The 26,709-nt window shown below is 34.5% G+C and overlaps 1 protein-coding gene across 1 annotated transcript in view; it reads right to left on the minus strand.

Annotated features, from left to right (window-relative positions):
* Positions 1 to 26,709, minus strand: part of ctnna2 (catenin (cadherin-associated protein), alpha 2) — a 467,074-nt gene that overhangs the window by 76,073 nt on the left and 364,292 nt on the right. The window contains exon 9 of the mRNA XM_066719775.1: positions 24,851 to 25,003. Within this exon, the coding sequence (XP_066575872.1) occupies positions 24,851 to 25,003 (153 nt within the window). The remainder of the gene's footprint in view (positions 1 to 24,850; positions 25,004 to 26,709) is intronic.

Consider the following 26,709-nt stretch of genomic DNA (forward strand, 5'->3'; position numbering starts at 1 on the left):
GTTACAGTGTATGAACATAGTAGGCACTTTATTTACACATTAAGTACATGTTAACAACTACATAATTACTCTGTTCTTATGAGTAACTAACATGTAGTTACTGAATACCTACTATGTTAATATACTGTAACTAAGGAGAACTATTGTAGTGTTACCAGTTTTTCTAACAAAGGATACATTTGTACTGAATAATGTCAATGCAAAATACTAATTGCTGATCAAAAATAAGACAAGGACCTGGAACAAGTTGAAATTTAGAACAGGTGGCTTTTGAATGGACCCCAGGAAGCACACCTTTATAGACAACGTTGTGGGGTCTAGAACACGTTGTAAAAGCTGACTTACTTTGATCCTTTGTAAGTCGGTGGATGACATTCTTGGATTGATTAGTACCCAGCAAGCCAAGCAGACATGCTGAATGGCCTCCTGTTGTTTTAAACCTTTCTTATATTCACGTTTGTTCAGTTCCCTTGACCTTGGGATTTGTATTGGGGTTGGACTTGATTTACTTGGTAAAAACGAGTCATGAAGGTTTCAAAACAAGCTGACAACCTTTTTAAGTTACAAACAAGAGCAGGCGCATTCTGCCGATCTTGCTCATCAGGTTGGCAACAGCTTCCTGATTAAAGTACCTCATCAGCTCGATTCGTGAAGGATCCAAGTTAAACATTTCCAAAACATGGCTTGATAATGCGTTCCATTTACCTCAAACCCCATATAGGTCTTATTCTGCACTATTAAATTCTATTTTGCATCATCTAATCCTAGTTTCTGTGATGAATGTAACACAGTGGTTTGTATTTGGTTGGATTTATGATTTTTTGATCAGCTTTGTTTAAAGCTTAAGGGGATTTAATCTATAGAAATGCATATAGACAGAAAGAAAGAAAGTAATGCTTTAATGTTTAAACACAGAGGATTTCGATAAAGTGTATACCGTATCCCTCACTGGTAATTCCACATATGGCTGCTCATGAACGTCAGTACCGATTTTTTAAGGGATTTTCAGGTGTGGCTTGAATAACCTTAAACGTAGTATGCACACAGAGGGGGGAAATCAAATCAGCAATGGTAAATAGAAGAATATTAGGTCTAAAAAATGATGACATGACAAAATCCAAATTATTTGCAGACCACCAAACCATTCTTCACACAGCCTGTTCTTGAATTAATATTATATGTATTTATTGCAGCTCCACATTGCGGTTTCAATCATATGGGACAGTGCTTCGTGGTGCCTTTTAGATTGAGAAGTTGTAAATTCAGTACACATAGATCTGAAGAAAAACTGTCAGTTTGGTTACCTACCCTACATGCAGAGTGAGTAAGACAAGATTCACGGCACTGATTGCTACTGTAGTAATACGGGATTAGTGGACTATTTTTTAATAACACTTAAAAAACATCCATATGTCCAATTTTACTTCGATAGCATTCCCTAACATCTATTTTGTTCATTGCAGCCAATTCTTTCCATTAAAAAGTATGTCATTCTGCACAGAACTTTTACATTCATATATATTACATTTCTCTTTTCATGCAGGACAACAAACAGACAAAAAAAAAACATTTCAAATGTAAATGTCTCAATTTTCTGCATTTGAGAAAATCCCTTGGCATTTTTATTTCCCATACTGCAGCTCAACATTTAATGATTTAGTAATGTCAGCCTCTAAAATGAAATCTTGCATTTTGTTTACCCTAGCACACTGAAGTGAGGTAGATAAATAATTTGGTCAGATGTAGACTGGGAAATGATGGTGAGGAGAAAACTACAAAAGTTTTAAAAGTATCTGCAGTTTATTTTGAAACATAAAAGGTATAAAAGTATGTATGTTTCGGGGATATGGCAGCTGCAGACGAGTGGCTCTGATGTTTAAAACACATGCACAAAAAGAAGTGTATGGGCACTAAGTTAAACCTTGATATAGAAAGAAAATAGAATAAGAAATTAAATGTAACCTTGGGAAGAGCATATAGAGTAAGTGTACCATAGCATTTGCTTCATGTGGTACAATAACGGACTAAACTTCCAGCTACTGAAACATCGTCACAAATACTAGGGATGCGCATGACAAATATTTTGACTAGCAAAATTCCACGGCTGTTATCGACTACTATTTGAATAGTCGCCCCAATCAAAATGAGACAAAATGTAATGTGAAATAATGCAAGGTGACAATTACTGCTATTGCAATACGTTCTGAAATTTATTTTAAAATACTTAGCTAACACAACAAATTTAAAAACTTAGTTCAATAAACGCCAGTCAAAAAATACCTTCCTATTAGGGGAGGAACAGAAATGGCGTAACAGCAGCAATAAGCATACCTGTCATTTCTCAGGCTTCTTGTGTCAGACTCTCATATTTTGCAAGCAGGTGTTATTTTCCCCGATATCGCAATTACAATTTTAAATTAACTATAAAGGTTGTGACAAATGCCTGCTTATACAATATGGGCAGAGTTGCCGAGTGCATAACAACTTAATATTTTCTAATTATAGCTGCAACCTGACCAACCACAGTGTTCTTCTTTCAATTTTTATTCAGTTATTTAATTTTCATTCAATAATAGTTTGGCAGTAATAGTTTAACATTAGCGTCCCTGTGGCAATGTTTTCCGGTCATAATAACCACAAAATACAAAATGTATTAGACAATCAAGCTACCTAATTTATATAATCCATTTAACTAAACAATTTACTTTTCCAATGGTTCCAAACCACACTCAACATAGACTAATGTAAAATAAAATAGGAAACATACCTGTGCGTTCAAGTTCCAGTGAATAATAAACAAATCGCCTATACTGGCAATAGCTGGCTAATGATATAGCCAGTTTAATAATGTGAAAGTTTGCTGTGGTCCTCTTTCCTTTCCTGTCATTACTAGCGCTGCACATATTTTACACTTCAGTGTTTTAATTTACTTTTCATGCATAACTTTACTTTGAGGAAGCCATCTTCATTAGCCAAGGTAAATTCTAGTTGAGTCAATGACAGACAAGAAAAAACAAATCCCAGCCTCCCATCAATCTTCACAAAGAGCCAATCAACAGTACAGGCTTTAAAATAAAATCACTTTTTTTTTTCTAACTTTCGAATGTTGGATTCACTTGTCTATAGTGGTCACGTTAACAAATAGTCAAATATTCAACTATATGGTCTTATCTCTAGCACACACATTCAGTTCCTCTGACTGTGGTCCCAAAACTCCACAGTCAGCGACTTGTCTCATTAAGCAATCCATTACAAATGTCACTTACAAAATAATACTTTTATCCTGGGTGGATCTCTGACCTAGTTTCCTGGAGTTCGTGGAGGTTTTAAAATGATACCTGTAATCTCCTTTTAACTGAATTAATTGGTTGAGTTGTTCATCATTATCTCCTGCATTTAATACAAAATAACACATTAAATTAAAATAAACATGCATTTTATTTGAAATATAAATATTAATTATAAACCTTTATCGACACATTGCAATATGAAGGCCTCCACAAGATGTTTCTGCGTGTTTCAATGTAAAGTATCTCTTCTCCATGTCATGCCAACAACGCTTCTGATTTCATCTTCCCATCTTTTATGTGGTCGTCTTCTAGGTATTTTTTTGTCTCTTTTTGGATCCATTCCATAGGTTCCTTTGTCCATCTTTGTTCTGTTCTTCTTGCAATGTGCCCATTGCCATTTTAACATGTTCACTCTTTCCATGATGTCACAAACTTGTGTTTGTTCTTTGATCCATGTATTTGTTTTTCTGTCAAGATTCTCAATGGCATATTAATTCAACCTCTTTCCTACAGCAACTCCACATCAATTCAGGTGCAAAATATTCTCTCTCTCTCTCTCTCTCTCTCTCTCTCTCTCTCTCTCTCTCTCTCTCTCTCTCATATATACATATATATAAATAACAATACATTGAAATTAAAAAATGAAAAATATAGAATAAACAAACAAGACAGTCTAGTCTATATGATCATACTGTATGTTAACAATTAGAATGACAGAAACTCAGCTTCAGTTTGGCAGAGCAAACATGGGAATAAGTTGAATCTCTCAAAGGGAGAATCACATCCCTTGTAATTATTCACATGGGAGTCAGGAGATGTCTCCTACGCCCAGCAGAGCATGTGGCCATTCACTGTTACTGAAATCTCCCCAGGGGAACTTGCTGTTTCAGCAGATCCCTAGGGAACTAGGAATAGCAAAATTAAATAATAACAGAATGTATGACTCTAATCGCTGCTGTGATATATACACTAACATGAAGAACAGTTATACTAAGTCGCTTAATTATGCAGTGGCATCATTTTACTAAAGGCCTGTTGAAATACAAGGGAGGTTGTCAACTGAAGAATAGAAGAAAACAAATTAAAATGTTATAACAAATATTAATTTAAGTACAAACAGAAGTGCTGAAATTATTCTAGGATTAAATTATTTCTATTTCATATAGATATAAGTGAATTTTGCTATGATGCAATTTCCCCAAGGAATGGTTTATGTGTTTTAAGGGACTGAAATAAAACAACACATCACTTAGTGGCTCAAATATCCACCTATAATGAGAGACAATGAGTGCAACAAATTAAATGCCATCCTATAATGGATTTGCTTAACTTTAGCTACAGCAAGACACATTCCGCAGGAAATGTAGACAATTGCTTTAACAAATATTTAAGCAGCGAATTGTAAGAGTTGTATATTAACCTATATTGGGTTTATTTCAATGAATACTATGTTTTTTCAGTTACGAATATAGATACACTTAAACACTTTTGAGATATGTTGCCAAGTGCATTCCCTTAATGCCCATGCTGTGGTAAAATTTTTTAAATATTTTAAAGGATTTGAAGTGACTTCTGGAACTTGTACACATACACTACCTGTCAAAAGTTTTAGAACACCTCAATTTTTCCAGATTTTATTAAAATGTAAGCAGTTCAAGTCCAGTGAATAACTTGAAATGGTTCAAAGGTAAGCGGTAAACTGCCAGAGGTAAAAAAAAAAAAAAAAAAGTTTAGGTTACCAAACTATATAACTAACAGTTATATACTGTGTTACTACACCCTCTTAAGCATTATTTGGCAGTGTTACGCGCAGCTCCTGTGCATGAAACTTACACTGTATTCCTACAATGCGCACATCGTTTGAAAGCTTATTCTCTTGGCTACCAGCACGTTTCATTCTCAAACACATCCGATTTACAGTTTCCGTGTCGCCTGCTGTCATTCAGAGCCTGGGGGGTAAACGCGCAGTCTGCTCCAGGGGGTCTCATTCAGAGGGACACAGATCACTCAGTTTCGATCGGATTTCTTTGCTAATAGGCTTGTTTTGTTCAGAACAACCTAACAATGAATCCAGTATATGTGATGTTCTATCAAACTCAGAGAAGTTCAGATCCAATTATGTAAAATCGTTGTGTATTAGTACACTGTAAACAGTTTTCCATCTTGACATTTTGAGCTCTCTATGGGTGGGTGTTGCTTCTACCACAACGTGGATGGTCATGTTTTGACCAGCAGACTGTCTGGTTCCAGAATATGTCATAATTGACAATATTTTCAATTTTTTATTCATACTCAGACCAAGTATCCCCCCACCCCCCCATTTCAGAATGCGGGGAGGGGGGGTATAAAAAACTATTTTTTGACATCAGAGAGTGCTTCACATCACTAAAAAGCTGAGAGTCTCGGCTTTCGTGGGATACCAAACACCTGGCAAACAACACAACAGTGAAGAGTACATATGGGATTAAAGAGAAGCACACGGATTTGGTACCAGAGGGGTTTGTCAGCTTAAGGGGTTACATTTTGTTAAACAAAACAATTCTATGATTTCTTTTTTTATCTCCAATTGTTTATTTGTTCTATGCTTTAATTTCAGAGTACATTGAGACATTAAACTTAAAACTTAAACTTATATTTAAACATTAAATTTCAATATAAACTGGAAAAATGGAGGTGTTCTAAAACTTTTGACCGGTAGTGTGTGTATATATATATATATATATATATATATATATATATATTAAAGTTAATCAGGAATTATACTATTGTGGAATTACTTAACAGTCTACATACTATGCATTTGAGCAAGTTGCCTAGCTCCAATGCTGAATAATCAATTTCTTATGAATATTCAAACCTCAGACTGATCAATTTATTTACTTATTATATTATTCTTTGTCTATTGCTTAGCCTCATCATTAAATGTATCACTCATAGAATGGACATAACTACCCCTCTTTATTAGGAATGAATGTACAATTAGTCAGTAGCTTATGTGTTGCTTAATTAGTAATTCTTTAAGATCCACTTCACTAGAATGGCTTAATTGATCGCTTAAAGTTTATATCTCAGTATCTTTTCATTTAACCAGATTGTCTTGGGGCCCTCTCTCTAATGTTTATCTCCCCAAACCAAAACCTAAAAAAGGCCGAATGTGAACAATGTGAACATACTACCTGCATCCTCATGATGGCCAGGGTGAAAGAATCTCAGGTGGGGCTGCCCAGCTGCCCTGTCACATGTGTGTTTAATTTCCCAGTTAAACACTAAATCTGTCATATTTTCTCTATTTATTATTTGACTCTTTAAAATGTCCACTTTCTGAAACAACATGCCACTTATATATTACGTACATATTATGAACTCCCAGGGGCTCAGCATGGTATTTAAACTGAAGTTCATTAACACACTGTTTTGAAACAGATGTTAGGAAAAACAACAACAAGAAAAAAAAAAAAAAGACAACCCAGTCTGAAACCCCCAACAGGTATAATTTACTAAATGCCTGGGCAAGTACAAACTGTAAGGAGGGTCTGATCAACAGCAATTCATTTTCTGCACAGATCTCCCTGATGGTTTCTGGTTCTTTTGTAACAGGAAGAGGCCTTAGGCATGATTACATACATTTTCTATTTCTCAGGAAAAGCATTCATTAAGATGAATATGTTAATAAGCTCCACTTCTTTCCAACTCTTTGTCTGAGGTCTTTGTTATTTTATATTCTAAATATGTTATATTTAGCAATATTGTAATTATCAGGTTTAAATTATTAGTGAATAATTTCACTTACGAATAATTAAAAGTGAATAATATATCTAATAAAATCAGTGGAATAGTATGATCAATAATATAATCACTTATCAATTTGTAAATTGATAAACAAGATGCACTGCATAACACTGTTTTAATACATGTGCTGATTTCAGTAATAGGCTAATTATTAAAATGATAAAATACTGAATCTTAATTTTAGACATTATCTGTAAACCTTAAGTAGTCTAAAAACTGTTTGTTTATCACTACTCTGTCTAGACTCACACATACTGAAAGCTTGTAATTGCATCTTATTTGTGAAAGTCTGTTTTATGTACTGGAAGAAGAGGCAGATGTTTTTGTTGTTCTGTAATCTTAAAAGATGAAATGCTGCTGCTGATGATAATAATAACAATAATAATAATAATAATAATAATAATAATAATAATAATAATAACAATAATCATAGCAATAATTAATAAAATGAATCATAATAATATTGCAATACAAGTAAAATACGTTACAGGCCAGTATTTGGTGCTTGTATATTAAAGTTTTAATACCTTTTCCAGCTCTCAGGAAAGTAGAGAAAGAATAAGAATTGCATAATAAATGGACAATCTAGAATGTTCATTTACATATTCTTTTGTGGAGTGTTAATTTAGTCTTTATTATTTCCACGTGTGGTTTAAAATGATACCAAGGTTTATCCTTTTGTTTTCTGACCTGAAAATATGTTGATTAACTGGACAAATACATACAGAATGATGTTCAGGCACACATGCATAATATATGGACAGGAACATGGCAGAAAAACACTCCACTTCTGCTCTCCGCTGGACAACATTAAATGACTATAGTATATCGATGAATGATTTGACAACTACAAGTTGATAGCTGATAGCTGTTCTATATGATCATAAAGATCAAATCTGTAACCATGACATTTCTCCATGGGTAAAAAGTCACACATATTTTGTAAATTATACACTCTCATCAGCTGCCCTTTTGGACATCAGTATTAGTTAAGTTGCCAAATCTGATTATACAGCAATTTGATGTACGTTTATATGGTTAAATGCACTACAAGTGGTGGAGACCAAAATGTATAAAACATGGAAACAGAAGAACAAAATCTGTCAGAATTACAGTACATTACCCAGCTGAAAATGGTGATACTATATTGCCTAATGACTTGACCTACAATAAATTACAGTTTGGATTTAATAAGCTATCTAGTATGTAGTCACTGCTCCTTAGCTTCTGTCCATTGGCCTAATTAATCAAATATTTCAGTGACTTGTTTTATTTCATGTTTGAACCGTGGTATAAAAGCTTTTCCCTAATTAGCTGTGTTAATCTATTTCTGCAATCAGGATTGATGTTTTTTTCTCTTTCCTATGAGGAGGTTTCTTTTTTTCTTAAAAAGAGCAAATCACATTTTTTTATATTCAAAACTGAATGAAGCACTATGTGATTAATTGACTCATTTTTGAAAGGACCGAATTTGACAAGGATATCCCACTTCACATCTAAAGCTTTTTGAGGATTACATGTAGACTGTCAAAATGGATGCTTAAAGACCCACTTTATACCCCTCAAAAGTACCAAGTACAAAAATTAATAACTGGACATTCGGTGTACCATTACTTGTCAATCTGCATGTCTACATCAAATTGACCATTTAACTATTAAATAAAATAAAAATGTTGAAACAATACATACAAATAGATTACAAAAAACATATATTTGAGGTCTTTTCATTATTGTATTACATTCTGGCAGATTGATTAGCTTATTTAACATTTATTTATAATTTAGCTTGGTTGTTGAGTACTCCAGCTTCATCAATCTTCCTCATGTTTCCCACGACATTGGAATACTTTTTTATTTAGTCAGATCAAACACACCAGAACTCTCGTTTCAAGAAAGTACTGACAGTATCATCACACTTCATTCACTCAAAGGAACACAAAGAGACAAAACTCTGAACAACATGTCCTGGTACATGCAGGTATGAAATGTATCTCAGATTATTAAAAAGCACACTTTTCAACTTTCCATTATTAAAGAAAAGTAATGCCTTCCACACTTGTACCAGTTTACTCAAATGAGCTGGTAACAAAAATGATAATACTAAAGTATTAAATAAAGTGTAAGGTTGGAGAGAACACGGTGGCATTACAAATAATATTGGATAATTTGCAAAACTACCTCAGTTCTAGGAGGGCATACAACACATCAAATATGTGCTGTATTGTCTCTAATGACCACAGTTTAGGGGGGATACGGACATCTTAATAGAAAGACATCATGCAAGTAATGGGACGTTGGCCAGCTCGGCTTCAGATTGACACTTTCTCATGCAATCGGAATCTATTGTTCTGTTCTGGAAAGCGTCAGTCGACCTGACGATCAAAGAAGACATGAGGTTGTAAATCCCTTGACAGCTACCTGATGAGCAGCCAATAAGCAGGCGTACCACGATGGCCCAGACTGTGGCCCACAGCTTGAAGTACCCCGAATACACAGAAACCTGAGACTTAGCATCTGAGAAGTGAGCATGATAGGGATTTGGTCAGACTAAGGAACTGAAAAAAAAAAAAAAAAAAAAAAAAAAAAAAGCTCAATAGTCAACAGAACAAGTTGGACAAGGGAGTAATATGCAGCAATTTCAACAGCAAGAAAAAATGGTATTGAAGTAAAAAAATAAGTCAGAATGTCAGAATGTTGTGTAGTGTCTTCAGTGAAACATAGATTTTGCAGCATGGTAGCCTTGGGTTTGTGCTAGTGTACTGACAGCTGAAATTTTAAAAAAAGACACCTGTTAGGAGGAAAAGTGCCTGTTGCCTGAGCCTCACTATGTGTATTCACACTGCCTTTTCTGATCCCGATCATCGGAAGCATTTGATCCTGGCGATATAAACGCACGACTGCACTGCGGCAGCGTTTGCTTTAAAGGCAGCCAAGTCAGATTGCTTAGATTCAGTGGTGAAGGTCTGGCCTAGGGCTTTCCCTCTGTCCCAAAGTCCAACCCTTGAAGAGTTGTGGTTCAGTGGCTCAGTAAAATATGTATTTTGCAGAAATTCATTCTATCTATAGAGAGTGTTGCCCCTGATACGCAATAATGACAAAATTACACGAGAATCCAGGACTGACATAAACAAACCATCTGACAGAAGAGAATTCTATCGCAATGCCTGATTGGTCCATATTACAAAGTGACTGTATGTGGATTAGGAGTTACGACACAATGCACTTGCAACACTCTGTGCATGTGACTTGTTTGCATGATGCTTCCATCCAGTTCTACATATAGCCTATGCATACAACAAAGTCAGTTGGGATCGAAACCCCCATTGTTTATTGTTTATTGTTTAATTGGATTTGGCACTCAAAAATGACCCATGTGGTTGCCAATATTTCGGAATTCTGCCAAAATTCTGGAAAAATATAATGTCTGGCTTAGTGATCAGGTTTCAGGGTCATAAATGAGCACTGGTAGTATGCATTGATTAAATACTTTCAATCTTATGTTCTTAAGTTAAAGTTAAAACAGCAATGGGCTGGACACATTGCAAGAAGAACAGATCAAAGATGGACAAAGGAAGCTATTGAATGGATGATGAAAATAGAGCTAGGAGCCGACCACATAGAAGATGGTAAGATTAAATCATAAACCTCGCAGGTGTGACATGGAAAAGAGAAGCTGTAGATAAAAGCAAGTGGACACATCTTGGGGAGGCTTCATCATGATGGTGATATACAGCTCTGGAAAAAATTAAGAGACCACTCCAAGTTCAGAAATCAATGTTAAGTGGTCTCTTTTTTTCCAGAGCTGTATATATATCGAGAGAGAAAGAGAGATGGATAGATAGACCTTACAACACATAGATAAACTTCATACTATATGCAAATTCGATACACTTTTTAATGAAAATAATATCCAATACTATCGCTTCATGTTTTATTTCAAATTTACAATACAATTATTCCCATTTGAGCTTTTGTGTTCTCCTCTCTTCCCGAGAAGCTGTCAGCTGGATTCTTCGTTCTCTGTAGGCCTTGTGCAGCTTGTGTCCTTTGAGACAACACTTTCACACTGAAGTTCATCCTCATTTCTCAGAAAGTCACACAAAACAATTCTCAGCAGGACTCACCCCTGTCTCCCACACAAGGGAAAACCTGCTAGATGCCGACTTCTCTCCATCTCTTTGGATTGTTGTTTTTTTTATATCTCACTGATTTTGAACACAAATTAACTTGCAAGGCCCTTTAACATTTAATTTGCCTTGCCTTAAATCTCATTTGGTTTGCCTGCCACCTCAAAATCATACAGGTACAGTGATTTTTCAAAAGATGATACATATGTAAGAATCTCTTAATTAACAATACACTTGTGTATTTTGGCAATATACCAGCCAACCAAAACTAATGTATCTTTTGAGTCTGTGGCCTAAGAGTGAGCTGAGTGGTGTTTTCCTTTTAGCACCTGTGTGTTCTACCTAATTTCCAATTGTCCATCTGGAGTGATTTTCCTTTATTACTCCTTGGGGAACGGCAATTCATGAGTGCCCCTCAAATCACCTGAACATCTGTGCCTTTATTTACCAGACATGATGTCGAAAGATCATACTATTTAATTTGCATTACTTTACATCTGTAACCACTTGTAACAAATTCATTAATTTTATTAATTGATTGATCATCTCCAAATGGTGGATCTATAAACACTTTAAAGCAAGATTTACCACAGATGGCAGAATATATGGATATTATATATATATATATATATATATATATATATATATATATATATATATATGTAATATATTTATAATACACTACATATACAATTATATATACATATATATGAGATATATACGAGTATTGCATATGGAACAGAATCAATCAAGATAATGGAACGAAACTTGAATGAATGCCATATCAAAAATCCGTTGGTAAGAATTAATGTGAATTTCAAAAGCAATATCCTTACTGAATAGTCATAAAATCAATCAGAAGTAGAACAGTAACTTTAGAAGAAACAACATGACTACAGCATGATTGACTGAATCAATCCCTTCATCATAAATCTTCATTATTTGTAAAACCACAGCAACTGCTTGATATCACATGTCATTCCACCAAACACAACGATATTCACCCTATATGACACATGATTTCCTTCTGGAAAATGATCCTTAAAATATATTTTGTATTCATTTGTATTCATATTTGTTTCCAATTCTAAAATGTAATTATTAATTGTACCTGCTTAATAGTGGGTAAATATGTGTATACACATCGGTGGCATGTAGGCGAAAATTTGAAAAACTGTTGTTTGGCAGGATTTTAAAAACTGAGATCTTTTAAGTAGGGCATTTGTAATTATCGCACCATATTCTTCAGCTGTAAGTCACGTATTATCCTACAGATCTCCGTGGGCAATCCACAAATGTATGCAATATGCTCTGACTAATTAGAAAATTAAAAAAAATCACCATGAAAAGTAGTTGTGCATATTCCATGAATTCACACATTTCAAGAAAGGTTGAAACTGATGCTTCATTGTTATAGAAGGAGTTTTTGCACTATTTTTTAAACTGGCTATATAAATAAAGCTAGAAAAGCTTTTGTTAGGCAATTTATTTGAAATGTTTTTAAATTCTGTACCACTGTGAAAATAATTAAAAAATGGTTATATGAATGATGGTGACATAATAATAATAATAATAATAATAATAATAATAATAATAATAATAATAATAATAATAATAATAATGGGGAAAAGACAGTAGTTTGGCTTTCTAAAGCCAACTTAATTAAAAAAGAAAACACATTTTATTCAACCAGCTCACAATCTTTCTAATTAGGAGATTCAACACACATCATGTAGTTTGTATCTGAAGCTCTGCCATTAGATTCCATTTCAGGGGTCTGATGACGACTGTAAATCATAAATGAAAAAAAAAAAAAATGAAAAAAACAACAACACTACCATATGTAAAAGGAAACTGCAGTGGAATGTCTTTGAATGATAAATTAGGTCCCAATTTAACACTAATATATCATCACTATCAGCCCATATTGATCCACGGCTGGATGATGGCTCCCCAAGATGTTTCCACTTGCTTTGATCTACAGCTTCTCTTCTCCATGTCATGCATTTCATCTTCCAATCTTTAATGTGGTCATCTTCTAGATCTTCGTTTATCTCTTGGTATCCAAATCTTTCTTTGTCCATCTTTGAGCTGTTCTTCTTGCAATGTGTCCTTCCAGCCCACTGCCATTTTAATATTTTCACTCTCAATTATGTCACATTTTAATTTAATCTTGGATGCATTCATGTATTTCTCTCTCTCTTGTTATTCCAAGCATATATCTTTCCACGCTAAAACCAAAATATATGTGTGTGTGTTACCAATTCTGTGGATTGTTGCTTCATATGGGCACATTTTCCCATAGCAACCTCAATCCGTTTAAGAAGACCAGGTTATAAATAATGCTTAAACAAATTATCAAAATAAAACACACTGGACATTTTCTTTCATGACATTGTAAATGACACTCCCATGCTCATTACAGCTTAAATACACTCACCTAAAGGATTATTAGGAACACCATACTAATACTGTGTTTGACCCCCTTTCGCCTTCAGAACTGCCTTAATTCTACATGGCATTGATTCAACAAGGTGCTGAAAGCATTCTTTAGAAATGTTGGCCCATATTGATAGGATAGCATCTTGCAGTTGATGGAGATTTGTGGGATGCACATCCAGGGCACGAAGCTCCCGTTCCACCACATCCCAAAGATGCTCTATTGGGTTGAGATCTGGTGACTGTGGGGGCCAGTTTAGTATAGTGAACTCATTGTCGTGTTCAAGAAACCAATTTGAAATGATTCGACCTTTATGACATGGTGCATTATCCTGCTGGAAGTAGCCATCAGAGGATGGGTACATGGTGGTCATAAAGGGATGGACATGGTCAGAAACAATGCTCAGGTAGGCCGTGGCATTTAAACAATGCCCAATTGGCACTAAGGGGCCTAAAGTGTGCCAAGAAAACATCCCCCACACCATTACACCACCACCACCAGCCTGCACAGTGGTAACAAGGCATGATGGATCCATGTTCTCATTCTGTTTACGCCAAATTCTGACTCTACCATCTGAATGTCTCAACAGAAATCGAAACTCATCAGACCAGGCAACATTTTTCCAGTCTTCAACTGTCCAATTTTGGTGAGCTTGTGCAAATTGTAGCCTCTTTTTCCTATTTGTAGTGGAGATGAGTGGTACCCGGTGGGGTCTTCTGCTGTTGTAGCCCATCCGCCTCAAGGTTGTACGTGTTGTGGCTTCACAAATGCTTTGCTGCATACCTCGGTTGTAACGAGTGGTTATTTCAGTCAAAGTTGCTCTTCTATCAGCTTGAATCAGTCGGCCCATTCTCCTCTGACCTCTAGCATCAACAAGGCATTTTCGCCCACAGGACTGCCGCATACTGGATGTTTTTCCCTTTTCACACCATTCTTTGTAAACCCTAGAAATGCGTGAAAATCCCAGTAACTGAGCAGATTGTGAAATACTCAGACCGGCCCGTCTGGCACCAACAACCATGCCACGCTCAAAATTGCTTAAATCACCTTTCTTTCCCATTCAGACATTCAGTTTGGAGTTCAGGAGATTGTCTTGACCAGGACCACACCCCTAAATGCATTGAAGCAACTGCCATGTGATTGGTTGGTTAGATAATTGCATGAATGAGAAATTGAACAGGTGTTCCTAATAATCCTTTAGGCGAGTGTATATTACTGCATTGATTTTCTGATTTTGGTATTTGTTCATCTCTTACAGAATAACACATTTGCAAAACTCTTTTGTTGACAAATTATATTTGTGTTCCTGGTGAACATTAATGTATTAACGCATTGTCTGTAACCTGTAACAAATGCATCATTAACTAAGAGTCAGTAGCCATGTTCATCACTGTATTTGTGTGATTGTGCCTAATTAGTAGGAATAATAAGACTAATTAAGATGATACAGATCCTGCAATGGTACGATTGTGAATGAATGCTCTGTAAGTGGCTTTAAGAAGAGCCATATCAGCCTCTTGGTGTTGAAGGAATTAAATGCATGTTACAAAGCGCAGTTGAGATAAATACAACACCCTACTTATACGCTATATAGAACATGCTACGCGAACTACACCTTCCAGTTGCCTGAATATTATTTTATATATCTTCTTTGTTATTATAAAAATATATTTTTCAAATACATAAAAAATATGAAAATCTGCAGACACATATGTGTGATTATAATGATAATGTCTCAGATCTTTAGAAACCCTGCAACTCGCAAGATGAAACAAGTGTTCTTTTTTTAACTTCAAATTAATGATATATCACATCATCACTATGAACAACTCAAATAACCACCACTTGATACCCTCTTGTAATACGTCAGAATAGCAATATGATAACAGAACATATTATTTTCAATTAAAAAAATAAATCTGTTCACAACAATCTTGTTGCATAAAAAATAGGTCAGACGTGATCATGGATTGTGAGGCTAAACAGAAAGTCTGGTTTTAGTTTTAAAATAGTGTCCAGTCACTCTTTACCCCTTTTCTGATGAAGCAATTCCTCTGTATAATTAATTTGGAAGGCCTTTCAGTATTAAATATCTTCCATCAACTTAAAGGAAGTAATTTCCCATTAATGATTCTAAATACTGAAGTGGACAGAATTAATCTGCAGCATTTATCTACACTCATCAGTGGAAGACAATTGATTTATACAAAAAAGCTTCATATACAAATATAAATCCTATTTGTACCTGTAACAGTAACAAATGGTGAAGTGCTTTAGTTTACCAGTAACTAACCTGTTAAATCATTATTTAATTGCTGTAAATAATACACTAATAAAATGTACTCTATTAAGTATATATTCACTTGAAGTAAAGTATATTTGGGCATACTTAAGTCTACTTTTTCATAAGGGTACACAAAGAGCAGAACCTAGAATATATAATTACGTCTTCTTTCTTAAACTGCAACTGATCACGCAGAAATACAACAGCAAATGTAGTGTTCTTCAAATATTAGTTTTATCCCTGTCTTGTACTTTATTGTTGACATAAAATATGATACTCATGATTACAGTATGAATATGTACATATGTTGTTCTTCTGAGCCACTGGTATGAAATGACTTAGAAAATAATAGCCCACTAGCAATGTTGAAAACAGAAAATGTGTTAAGCATGTTGAAATGCTATTAAAATGTATGCCTGAATCTTCAGAGGATAGGCAGATTACTCTGAAGGCATAGACCATCAATAGTAAAATCTGGATTAATTCATGACAAAACAAAGCCCAGACTTTAAGCTCCTCTTTTGAATGAAAAGGAAAATAAAATGTAACTGCTTATTAAATAATGAATAACTTATATAGGGGATACATTACAGAAACCGAACAGGTGTCACTTTCTGGCACGACTGCATGTCATCTCAATTCAAGGATTCATTTCAATCACACACACATACACGCAATGTATTAATTAAAAAGTCTATCCAGACATAAATTTAAATTACAGATGAAAGTCTGCCATTTGATGAACAGTAATGCACAAAAATGTCAAACTTTATTTATTTCTTTTGTCATGTTTAATCTTGTATAATCTACTTAGTGTCATATCTTGAGATACATGACAAGGATTTCTGTAATATTCTTGATGTCTCATTGTGGTTGCCTAGGAAGTCTGACTTGCAACATGCTGATCCATTTGTTTTAAGCTGAGCTTATCTTTTTTGAAAACCGTTGAAGATTAGCAACTTTGAAAGGTGTCACTAGTACTATTCACCTAGTATACATAACTATAGGACCCTTAAGATCATTCCAAAAAACACACAAGTAAAGTATGTCCTTATGTTCAATAATTCCCTTAAATTCTCTCAGCAAAACAAAACAAGACACAATGTATGCGTCAGAGATATGACTACAGAAAAACAACACAAAAGAAACACTAGCAGGCACAGGTCTTGACTGAAATGATGGGCAATTTAATTCATGATGCAGGTACATGATGCCTGTTTATGACCAAGCTTAATTTAGTGTTATTTATTATTTTGTGATTTCATATTTCATGACATTTTTATATGGAAGAATATTATTTCAATTATAAGTCAATAGGTGGAGTGAATGGTGTCTCGTATTGAGTTCTGGCTGCACAAACTGCGAGAAACGATGCCTCCTATACAATAAGAAACAACATTCACACAATATGTATCGCTGTCACAGCACGGGGGGCTTTTTCCTGAAGACTTGATTTTTTCATCCCGAAGAAATTAACTCCTGTTTTTGCTCTTCATCTGGATTTGTTGCATAATGCTTGAGACTTAGTTTGCTCCTATGTCCAGAAACTGAAATAATATGCTTATCTACAACTCCAGCATCACTTAAAACTTGGCAACAAGTGGCACGAGAGTTTTTTAATCAAATTGGCGATAAAACACTCACCGAGAAGATGCTTCCAGTACCAGATATCATCCAATATTGTTTTTCGTGGAAGTTGAAAAAGTCTTGGCTTTTCTGGGTGAAGTTTGGAAACATACAACATATGAAATCTGTCTGTGAGTACATTGGTACATCAGAGACATTGGGCCTGTCGTTAAGACCATCTTGGTGATTTATGGTCTGTAATGTTTTTTGTGTCACAAGTATTTGAGTTTCAGTGTTGGGAAACAACTAATATTACCTTGCTTGGTGTAAGCTTTGGATTTGATGTGTTGCTTTTCTATTTCTTACATTACTGCCAAATTGTCCTTAGAAAAGCTGCTGTTAAAGGTAATAACAGGATTTTCCATTTTGCGGTTACAATTAGCTTTATGTTTGAATACTGATAGTTCTCTGCATGATATAACATTCATACACAAGATAATAGCTATACAAATTGTGGGAAATGCTGTTATATATATATATTTTTTTTTTGTTGTAGTTACCCACTACTCTGGTAAGTGATATCTAAAGGAAAGTTGACAACTATGACAACTCTAAATTTTAAACAAGTGTAAAAAGTTACAAATGATGGGTACATTCAGCCTGTCTTGCTCATATGTCTGTCAATAGGAAATCAGCACATTGTTTTTTGTTTGAAACAAGTTTGAAACCAGCTTCCACACAATATCACATATTTGTTCCCCAAAAGGCACCACATTCCTCTTGAATACCTGACTCAAATCCCCATATTTTCTCTTTTGCAGACTAAGGAGATTACTTTCTCATAAACTCACTCACTGCCGAATCTGCCTTTCATTTCAGCAATTGTTCAGTAAGTCTTTTTTTGACCTGTTTCAGAGTTATTTCTCACAGTACATTGCCCAGATCTCTTTATTTCTTCTAAATGTAGTATTATAAATCCATTATAAAGCACACCATAGCATTTCAGCAGTGTGTTAGTTTTCTCTTCATTTTTAAGATTTTTGTTTTAAAGATACAAAATCTAATCTAGAGAATTTAAATCTGTCTTTGAACTGTACTATAATCCACATTTCCACAATCTATGTTTTTCTGTTTTCTGTCAACAAGCTTCAAGATATACAAGTCATTTAAACTGCCAGAATTCTGCAAATAAAATTGCAGTTTCATGCAATTAAAGTAATAATTTTTAGGCTCGCCTGACAAAAAATATAGTTTTCTCATTTAAAGATACATTTTTAAAGATAAAGTTTTTCGGCAAGCCATAATTTGAACTGTATTGTGTAACATGTTAGTTATATATCCAATTGTATCAAATAATTATACAGCTGTATATTGAATGTACTAAAGTGGTAGTAGATCATATAGACTGAAAATGTTACCTGGTCTTTGAATTTGTTCATGAACAATGAACTGAAAACAGATGATTTCTGTTTTATGGTTAAAGAGCAAATACTGGGCATCTTGAAGCTAGAGCATTATCCATCCCCCTTTTGCTGAACTGTTCTAATAGCACATTTTTTCATCTTCATTGTAAACATCCTGACAGGGCTTAACACTGAAACGTTATATCATTAGTGTATTGTGTAGACCATGGTGTGTCTTCACAGTTAGTCGACAAAAAATAGATTTTTTTATTTCAACGTTCTGTAATAGGATACAAAAATATGATTATTCTAAATGTAGGCCCCAGGATATTAAAATACTGAGAACCAGAAAACAGCTCTTTTTGGCAAGATTTGCCTACACAAAATGCCTCGACAAACAATCTTGACTTAATTGAGACCTAACTCATCAACAGCTAACTACACTGGTTAATGAGTTATTAAGAGATAGATTACTATTCAAATTGTTATTGGTGGTGCCAAAATATTTCTTCAAATATTCAGATTTTTACATTCACCCATTGAACTATACTATAGGGCAAAACTTGAGGCATATGAAAAGAATATAAAACATCTATGAACACATCTGACGGGGGGAATCACTAAACTAAAAATTAAAATGTTGGGAAAAAAACTGATGACCAAGGAAGAATTTCTATTCTAAAGTTGACAGGTTGATGGTTAGGTTGACGCTGTATAATTCTGCTGTATTACTAATTGATAAAATGGCTATAAAACCAAAATAAAACTGCTGCTCTTTGCTTCCCTCTACCACAAATTATTACTGAGCCCTGTAATGCTATTGATTTACCTGTACTATATCACATTTTAATCACCATAAACCACAGACTAATACATACCTGCCAAATGTGATTGCTCTTACCAAGGGGATTTTTGACACTCCGGAAGATGCATCTGAAATTCTGATAGCCATCTGCTAAGTCTTAACTAATAGGGTCTGTATGCCTATTAGCCTACTGGAAATTATTGCAGCCCCTACATCACAGGTGATGATAAAGATTCAACTACTAATTTTTATATTTATTTATCATGAAGAAATCAAAAGAAAAGACCTTGTACCCCTGACTACTTCAGGGAGGTGATGCATCTATTTTCTTCCCCTGAACCATCAAGTCTCAAGATTTCCTAGGGGACCAATAATTCTAGTGAAACAGGATTAAGCAGTCCAAAGGTCTGGATCATCACACATAGACTTGTTTCAACAGCAATCCATCTGTCTTCTCATGTCCGCTACATAGCTTAATACACTCGCGGTATGATAATATTTACAGGCGCAATGGGGGCTTGCAGTGTGAAGCCTGCAGCCCAGTTCAACAGTGGTTAAACAAGAAAGGGTATTGATTTGTTTATTTATTGGAAAAACATTTCTTGCAGAAAGATTACCTTTTAAAGTGTGCTCTTATTAAATAACCAACTTCAAAGACAATATAAAATAGCACATGCTCTATCAAGAGCAATTGAGCACCGTTTTAAACTTTCACAATTCAAAATAAAAGATTGACTTCAAATAAAACATTCATAGTTTCAAAAGGCATTCAGAGGTAGAGCAATGCTGATCAATCCCACAGCTCTCTAACACAGACATAGTGCCTGATCACGTGGTGTGCTCTGGATGCCAGCAACTGTAACAACATCAGAATCATTACAACATACAAATCAAATGTGCTGAGATTCTGTATTTGCTTTCATTCCAAGGTTTTGTGCAAACATCTGAGGACCCTTGACTCTTAACCTAAGCAAAGATAATTGTAAGAATGGGAGGGAAGAACGGATATGCAAGCAATTTAAGCCATATTATTAGGAGTAGTGGTAATGGCACTAGTACAATCAGTACAAGTCGTTTTTGAAATGTTACACTTGACATTGGTTCTTCAACGTAATCTATAGCATGTTGAGCCACGTTAAGAAGACCACAGCCTTACTTTTCAGCAGTGTTTCAGCCGCTTTATACTCTGTGAGATTCAAAATGACAGCGATGTGGAGAGTGCAACTGCACCAGTTCCACAGGATATAGGGGCTCCAGCTTGGATCTAATGACTACTTTATAGATCGAAAGACATCCTAGTTAAAAAGGCAGAGCCGAATGCCCACTGTTACAAGACATATCATTGGCATCGTCTTAAATGTGAGGTTTCCAGCTCTGTTTCTTGCTGATAGGTGCATACAGAAGGACGAGAGTTAAAGCAGACCCAAGGAAGAAGGGAGAAGGATGATGCTAGTTATAGCCCTGTGTTATCAGGAGCTGCTAAGTCTTCACTGTACTGAATATAACCCACCAAGAGGGCAGCGATTCATCTACTGCAACATTCAACTGCAGAGACATTCTCCACAGCTGAGCCACGGACTGAGGGAAACGAACAGACCGTCGCTGTGAACTCTGTACTGCACTTCACGACTCCAGCATATCCAACAAGGGCTGGTGGGAAAACGAAGGTTCAAAATCACATCAAGGAGACCAATCCCCTGTGATGGTGGGAAGCTGGAAGCAAAAGAATATGAACACAGTGCATCTTGCTATGTGGATCTGCATTACATATGTATTCATTTGACCAGAAAAGACCCCTAAAATAAAATTAAAATAAAAATTTGAATATTGCGACAAATATCCAGTTTTACTATATAACTGTAACCCATCACAAATGTACGTGCATTTGTGTTATACATTATAATATTTTTAGTAATTTAAAATGTAAAATTATGACTACTCAAGTGAGAGCGATTAATGTTAATGTTTCTTTCTTATTTTTAAAATTATAACTCTAATTACTGTATAATACTCAGTACTCAGTACAGTTAGGAGAATGAGAGTTCGGAGGAAAAGATGGGACTAATCTTGTGATGCTGGGAAGTGTAAACATAGCTATACAACTGGATGAAAGCTACCATGTAGGAATTAATAAATAATGTATAAAACATCCTGTCAAAATTGGACACGACGAATCCGGTCTCTGGTCTCTGAGGTCACTGGCCGGACTGTTACTACTACTACTAACACTACACTACTCTACAAATGCAATGTATCTATATAAAGTTTTAATTCAGAATACATGTTTTTTATAGATAGATGTGTTTTCGTCATTAATATTAACTCCTTTTCAGTATGCTACTGCCACTCCAGTAAAAGTGTATTGAAGCTATTCTGAGTATAAACATTTATTTTAACACAGTATAAGCGTGTCCTCTCTTGATTTGTTGAAGGATTAATTAGGAAATGCTAATAATCTTGGATTTATTCCAGCATTTTAATGAATACCAAGGCGATGCAATCTATCCATCCACACCTTTTTCTTTGACAGTAACAAGAAAACTAAAATTATATTTACAATTCTGATAGATTTAGAATCAGCAGACCATGGTTAAAACAATTAGCAATAAATGTCGGAAATGAAGGTTTACTAACTTTAAATAAGAACTTCTTAATGGCTTGTTGCCACTTGATATCAACACTGGAGCTGTTTTTTTTTTAAAGTTTTTATTATATTCGCTTCGGCAGACCTAAAATATCCTCTCGAATTATTAGTGTTTTATTGTTATTGTTTCTGTTTACTCTTTACATGCTTTGTGATATTAATTTATGAAAAGTGTAATTTAAAATACATATAATTATTATCATCATTATTAATATTATAGTGTCTCTTTTTCTATAGGTAGTGCCCTGCTATTTTTTGGAAGTTGTTTTTTTCAATTCAAATTTTACTGCTATTCCCCAGATGTCCCTGCAGCATCTCCTGTTATAGTAATTGAATTCATAATTAAGAAATCAACATAGTATGATTTGACTATAAATTGTAATTAAAAAATGTATGCATACAAAAACAAAAAACAGAGAGACCTAAATATAGTAAAAACAACATCGCAATCAAAAATAATTTAATTGGGCTAATGCAAACAACACCAAGTCATACATAAGAATATCAGTAATAAAGGGATGCATGCCCGTTTAAAAATATGTCTGTAACTGCTGCTGCTTAATCAACGCGCCAATGCGCCTTAATAGAAAAACTAATTGAGATGATTAAAGGAATTGTGAGATTATTAATCAATGAGTGGTTTAATTAAACAGACTACATGGGGGGAGGAATGAAGAGCCGACTTAGAAAGCAAGTTGTATGAAACACAGCACCCTATTTATGGGTGATAATTAATATGATAATTCTGAAAAATCTAACTCTTAAACCCAAGCTATCTTACATTCATCTTATTTCAGCATTATTATTACAGTAAAGAATGTGTCAATCAACAGCACTACTATTTCAAAGGGGTTATTTGTAAAGACAAAGATGCAAATACAAGCTCAGACATACTAAGAAGTCTCCACACTAAGGATTTTCTCTCATTACTCTTTCAAGTGAAATGATATGTTAACCTATTTTTACCTCAGAAAAAGTTGCCAATTTAAAGTTATACACCGACAGAGACAATTCCTATTAGAAAGATTTTGCATTCTGCTACATATCATCAATTCATCACACACACATTTGCAATTGATCAGAAAGCTGAGTGAGTAAAACAGAGAGAAAACACCAGTGAAATACCTATAAAGGGTTGAAGAAAAAAAAAAAAATGTTCTGGCTTAGATATGATTGAGGAAATGCAAATAAAAGAAACCCATTCATAATCATGTTAGACGTGAAATTCCAGGAATATGTGCAGTAAGAAGGACAGCCCTAATGGGAAGATCTGTTACCTTCTATAATATATATGTATTGTCAACAGAGCTTTTCATGTATATAATGCATAATTTAAAAATAAATACATAAAATATCTATGCATTTTTCTAATTGATAAGTGATTCAATAAAACAACATATTTCATACAGCATTGAACTTATGATTTAATTGTCAATTATACTAATTACAAACACAAATAATGCAGACAGCCTTGGCACTGTACATGAATGTAAGGCTACAGCTGTGGGTTTTTATTTGGTTCTTCCTTTCTTTCTAAAATTAACTTTGCTGGAGAAATAACTTTTATTTCCCTCTGAAATGTATTTCCTCAAACATACAAATAGAGGAAAACAGCTAGATCTAGCAACTGACATATGGCAAGCCAAATTATAATTTATATATATCTATAATTAATTTAAAGATATCTGCAAATCATTCCAGATATCTTATTTAAAAGTACATTTAGATATATTTAAATTATTTGCAGGTATCTTTAAATTATTTAGAGATTTTTGTAAATCGTTTAGATATATCTACAAATCATTTAGATATATCTGCACATTACTTCCTGTTTAATTAGTGATATGTGCAAAACAATTTGAGATATCTCTAAATGATAATTTGGCTTGCCATAACTGACACCTATACACACATTACAGTTGATCTAATAAAAACAAAAACAAGCATTTTCAGGAACTTAATTCCCCACGAATCCAGATGAGGTCATGATCTGAAAATGTTCAAACTGAGAACCTCATCACACAATAAGAAAAAATAGAATATAATGACATCTTACAATGAAATATTGATAATGTTAGGCCTTACTGTTTCATGTCAAAGCTTCTTCAGTTGTCCGGTTGAAAATTTCACATCCTTTCATTGTAACTGACTTTATACTTACAATAGACAGAATATGCAATGAGCAAAATGAAATAAACATAATCTCTATTACTATAAACTGTACTGCATATGTAAATATGATAAAGCATTTGCATCAAGAAAGCTTTCTGATCCTCCTCATTGGGACTGAAGATAGTATATGTTTTAATGATGGCATTTCTATCATCAAAACATCAGGGGTTCCATGTATGAAAAACAACAAAAAAGTGAAATAAATATTTGATGATGTCTTAGCAACAATACAACAAATATATAAGAATGTTGATTTTGTTGTAACCTTCTAGAGTGTATACACTTGTTTGAATTTGGGGTTGTATTTGTAGTACTGAATGAGCAACTTACCTCGACGAGCTTGTTGGCATGCTCACGGAAGACCTGGGCATACTCTTTGACCTCCTTTTCATTGCCGCTCTTTGCAGCCTCAATGAGCACAAGCAGGGGCACATTTGTCTCTAAGAAGGAGTCAGAGATGTGGTCCATCACTGCCTTCCGCAGCTGAAAGAAAACCATTAAACAATTGTTTTAAGTTAATCCTGTGTTTTAAAACCTAAGTAGTGCTTACTGCTGCAAGCCTTCTTTTGATTTAACAAAATCATCATTTGTTATCCCGTCCCTATTATTATTCATTGACACAAACTGGAAGGGACTGTGAGGCACGGAGGAGACAGGAAACTAGGGGCAGCTGAATGGCACATGCAACGTTCTCCCAACCAATAATAATTACCAGTCAGTCAGCAGACATAGAACTTGACTAATTAAAGCCTAAATGGCCTAGAAGCAGTAATGATGAATTATGTTAAAAAGGGGATAATCCATCAAAGAGGAGCAAATGGTGATGTCACAGAATTCGTTGGAGGTAAAAAAAAAATTAAAAAATCAGAAGAACTGAATCAGTGAATGTCCTTCAGCTAAACTATGGTGATATTCGTAATACTAATTTTCATGTAAAACCGATATATTTAATATTCATATGGGACACCTTACATTGCAGTCATTCATGGATGAAAGCAGTTTTGGTGAAAAAGCAATTAGGCTCTCAAAAAGATGAATAAATTAAGACTTTGGAAACAACGTAGATTAGCAGGATTAATTAACCAAAGCTAACCAAAGGTCCAGACTTTACTGTGGAGAATAATCTAATTAAACTAAAGGACTATAACAAGTCTTCTCTTTTGGTGAAACCGTTGTCAGTAGATGGCATGAGTATCAGACCTATATGTGAAATTCAAGAGCCTGTATTGAGTCAGCTTGACTGCACCATCTGATGCTGTAATTGAATGGCATTTAATGGAAATAAATGTCATTATTAGGAATGCTGAAAGGTTTATCCCCTCACCAAGGACACACATATACACATACATAAATTACATTAAGAATAAGATATTCCTAAATAAGTCCTTTGCAATGAAGGTTTCTAAACAGATGGAGGGATAAAAGCACAGCCATCAGTTTTTGATTGACACGCGGATACAGTGAAAAGCAGATTTTGTAAGCTTTCAAACACATATTACTGCTTTGGCCAAGCTATTCGTGATTTTATTCTATTCCAAATGAAGATATACCATACCAGGTTAATTAGAAGTCATACGTTCATGATCTATCAATATAAATCTCGAAATTTCGTTCTGAATGTGATTTAAACCCACATACCCCCTGAAAGTTACGAATTCGATCAACAATTGCTGCTGTTTTTCACATAGTGATGGATAAGTACAGGTACCAGTACAAAGCTCAAGTCATTTAGTTCAACATCACATGATGCAAAGGTGGTTCTTGTAGAATTTCAGTTGATCTATCCGAGACCTGTGAAAAAAATCATGCTGGAGTACATATTTTACTAATTCACCAATAAGACATCCAATGCAAAACGGATGAAGTTTGTAAACTACCTTCTCTATCCTTTAAATCCAGATGGCGAGTTAACACTGGTAAATTGCAACAGTGTAAACTTAATACAGTCTAATTATGATCCAAACAAAAACTCTATAAAATAATTAAGACTGTACATATACTTAACAAAGCTTGAAAGATAAATATCTCTGCTGCTGTAGAGAAGCAAAGGGTTGCATGATCTTCAAAGAAGATATTAGCATCCGTTTTGCAAATTTGCTTTTTAATGGGAAACTGCATGTTTTTAAGATTAAGCACCTGTTCCAACATGAAAACAGATGTCTGGAAAACTGTTACTAAGAATCCTCCTG

This window comes from Amia ocellicauda, chromosome 13, assembly GCF_036373705.1.
Source record: "Amia ocellicauda isolate fAmiCal2 chromosome 13, fAmiCal2.hap1, whole genome shotgun sequence".
Classification (NCBI taxonomy): Eukaryota; Metazoa; Chordata; class Actinopteri; order Amiiformes; family Amiidae; genus Amia; species Amia ocellicauda.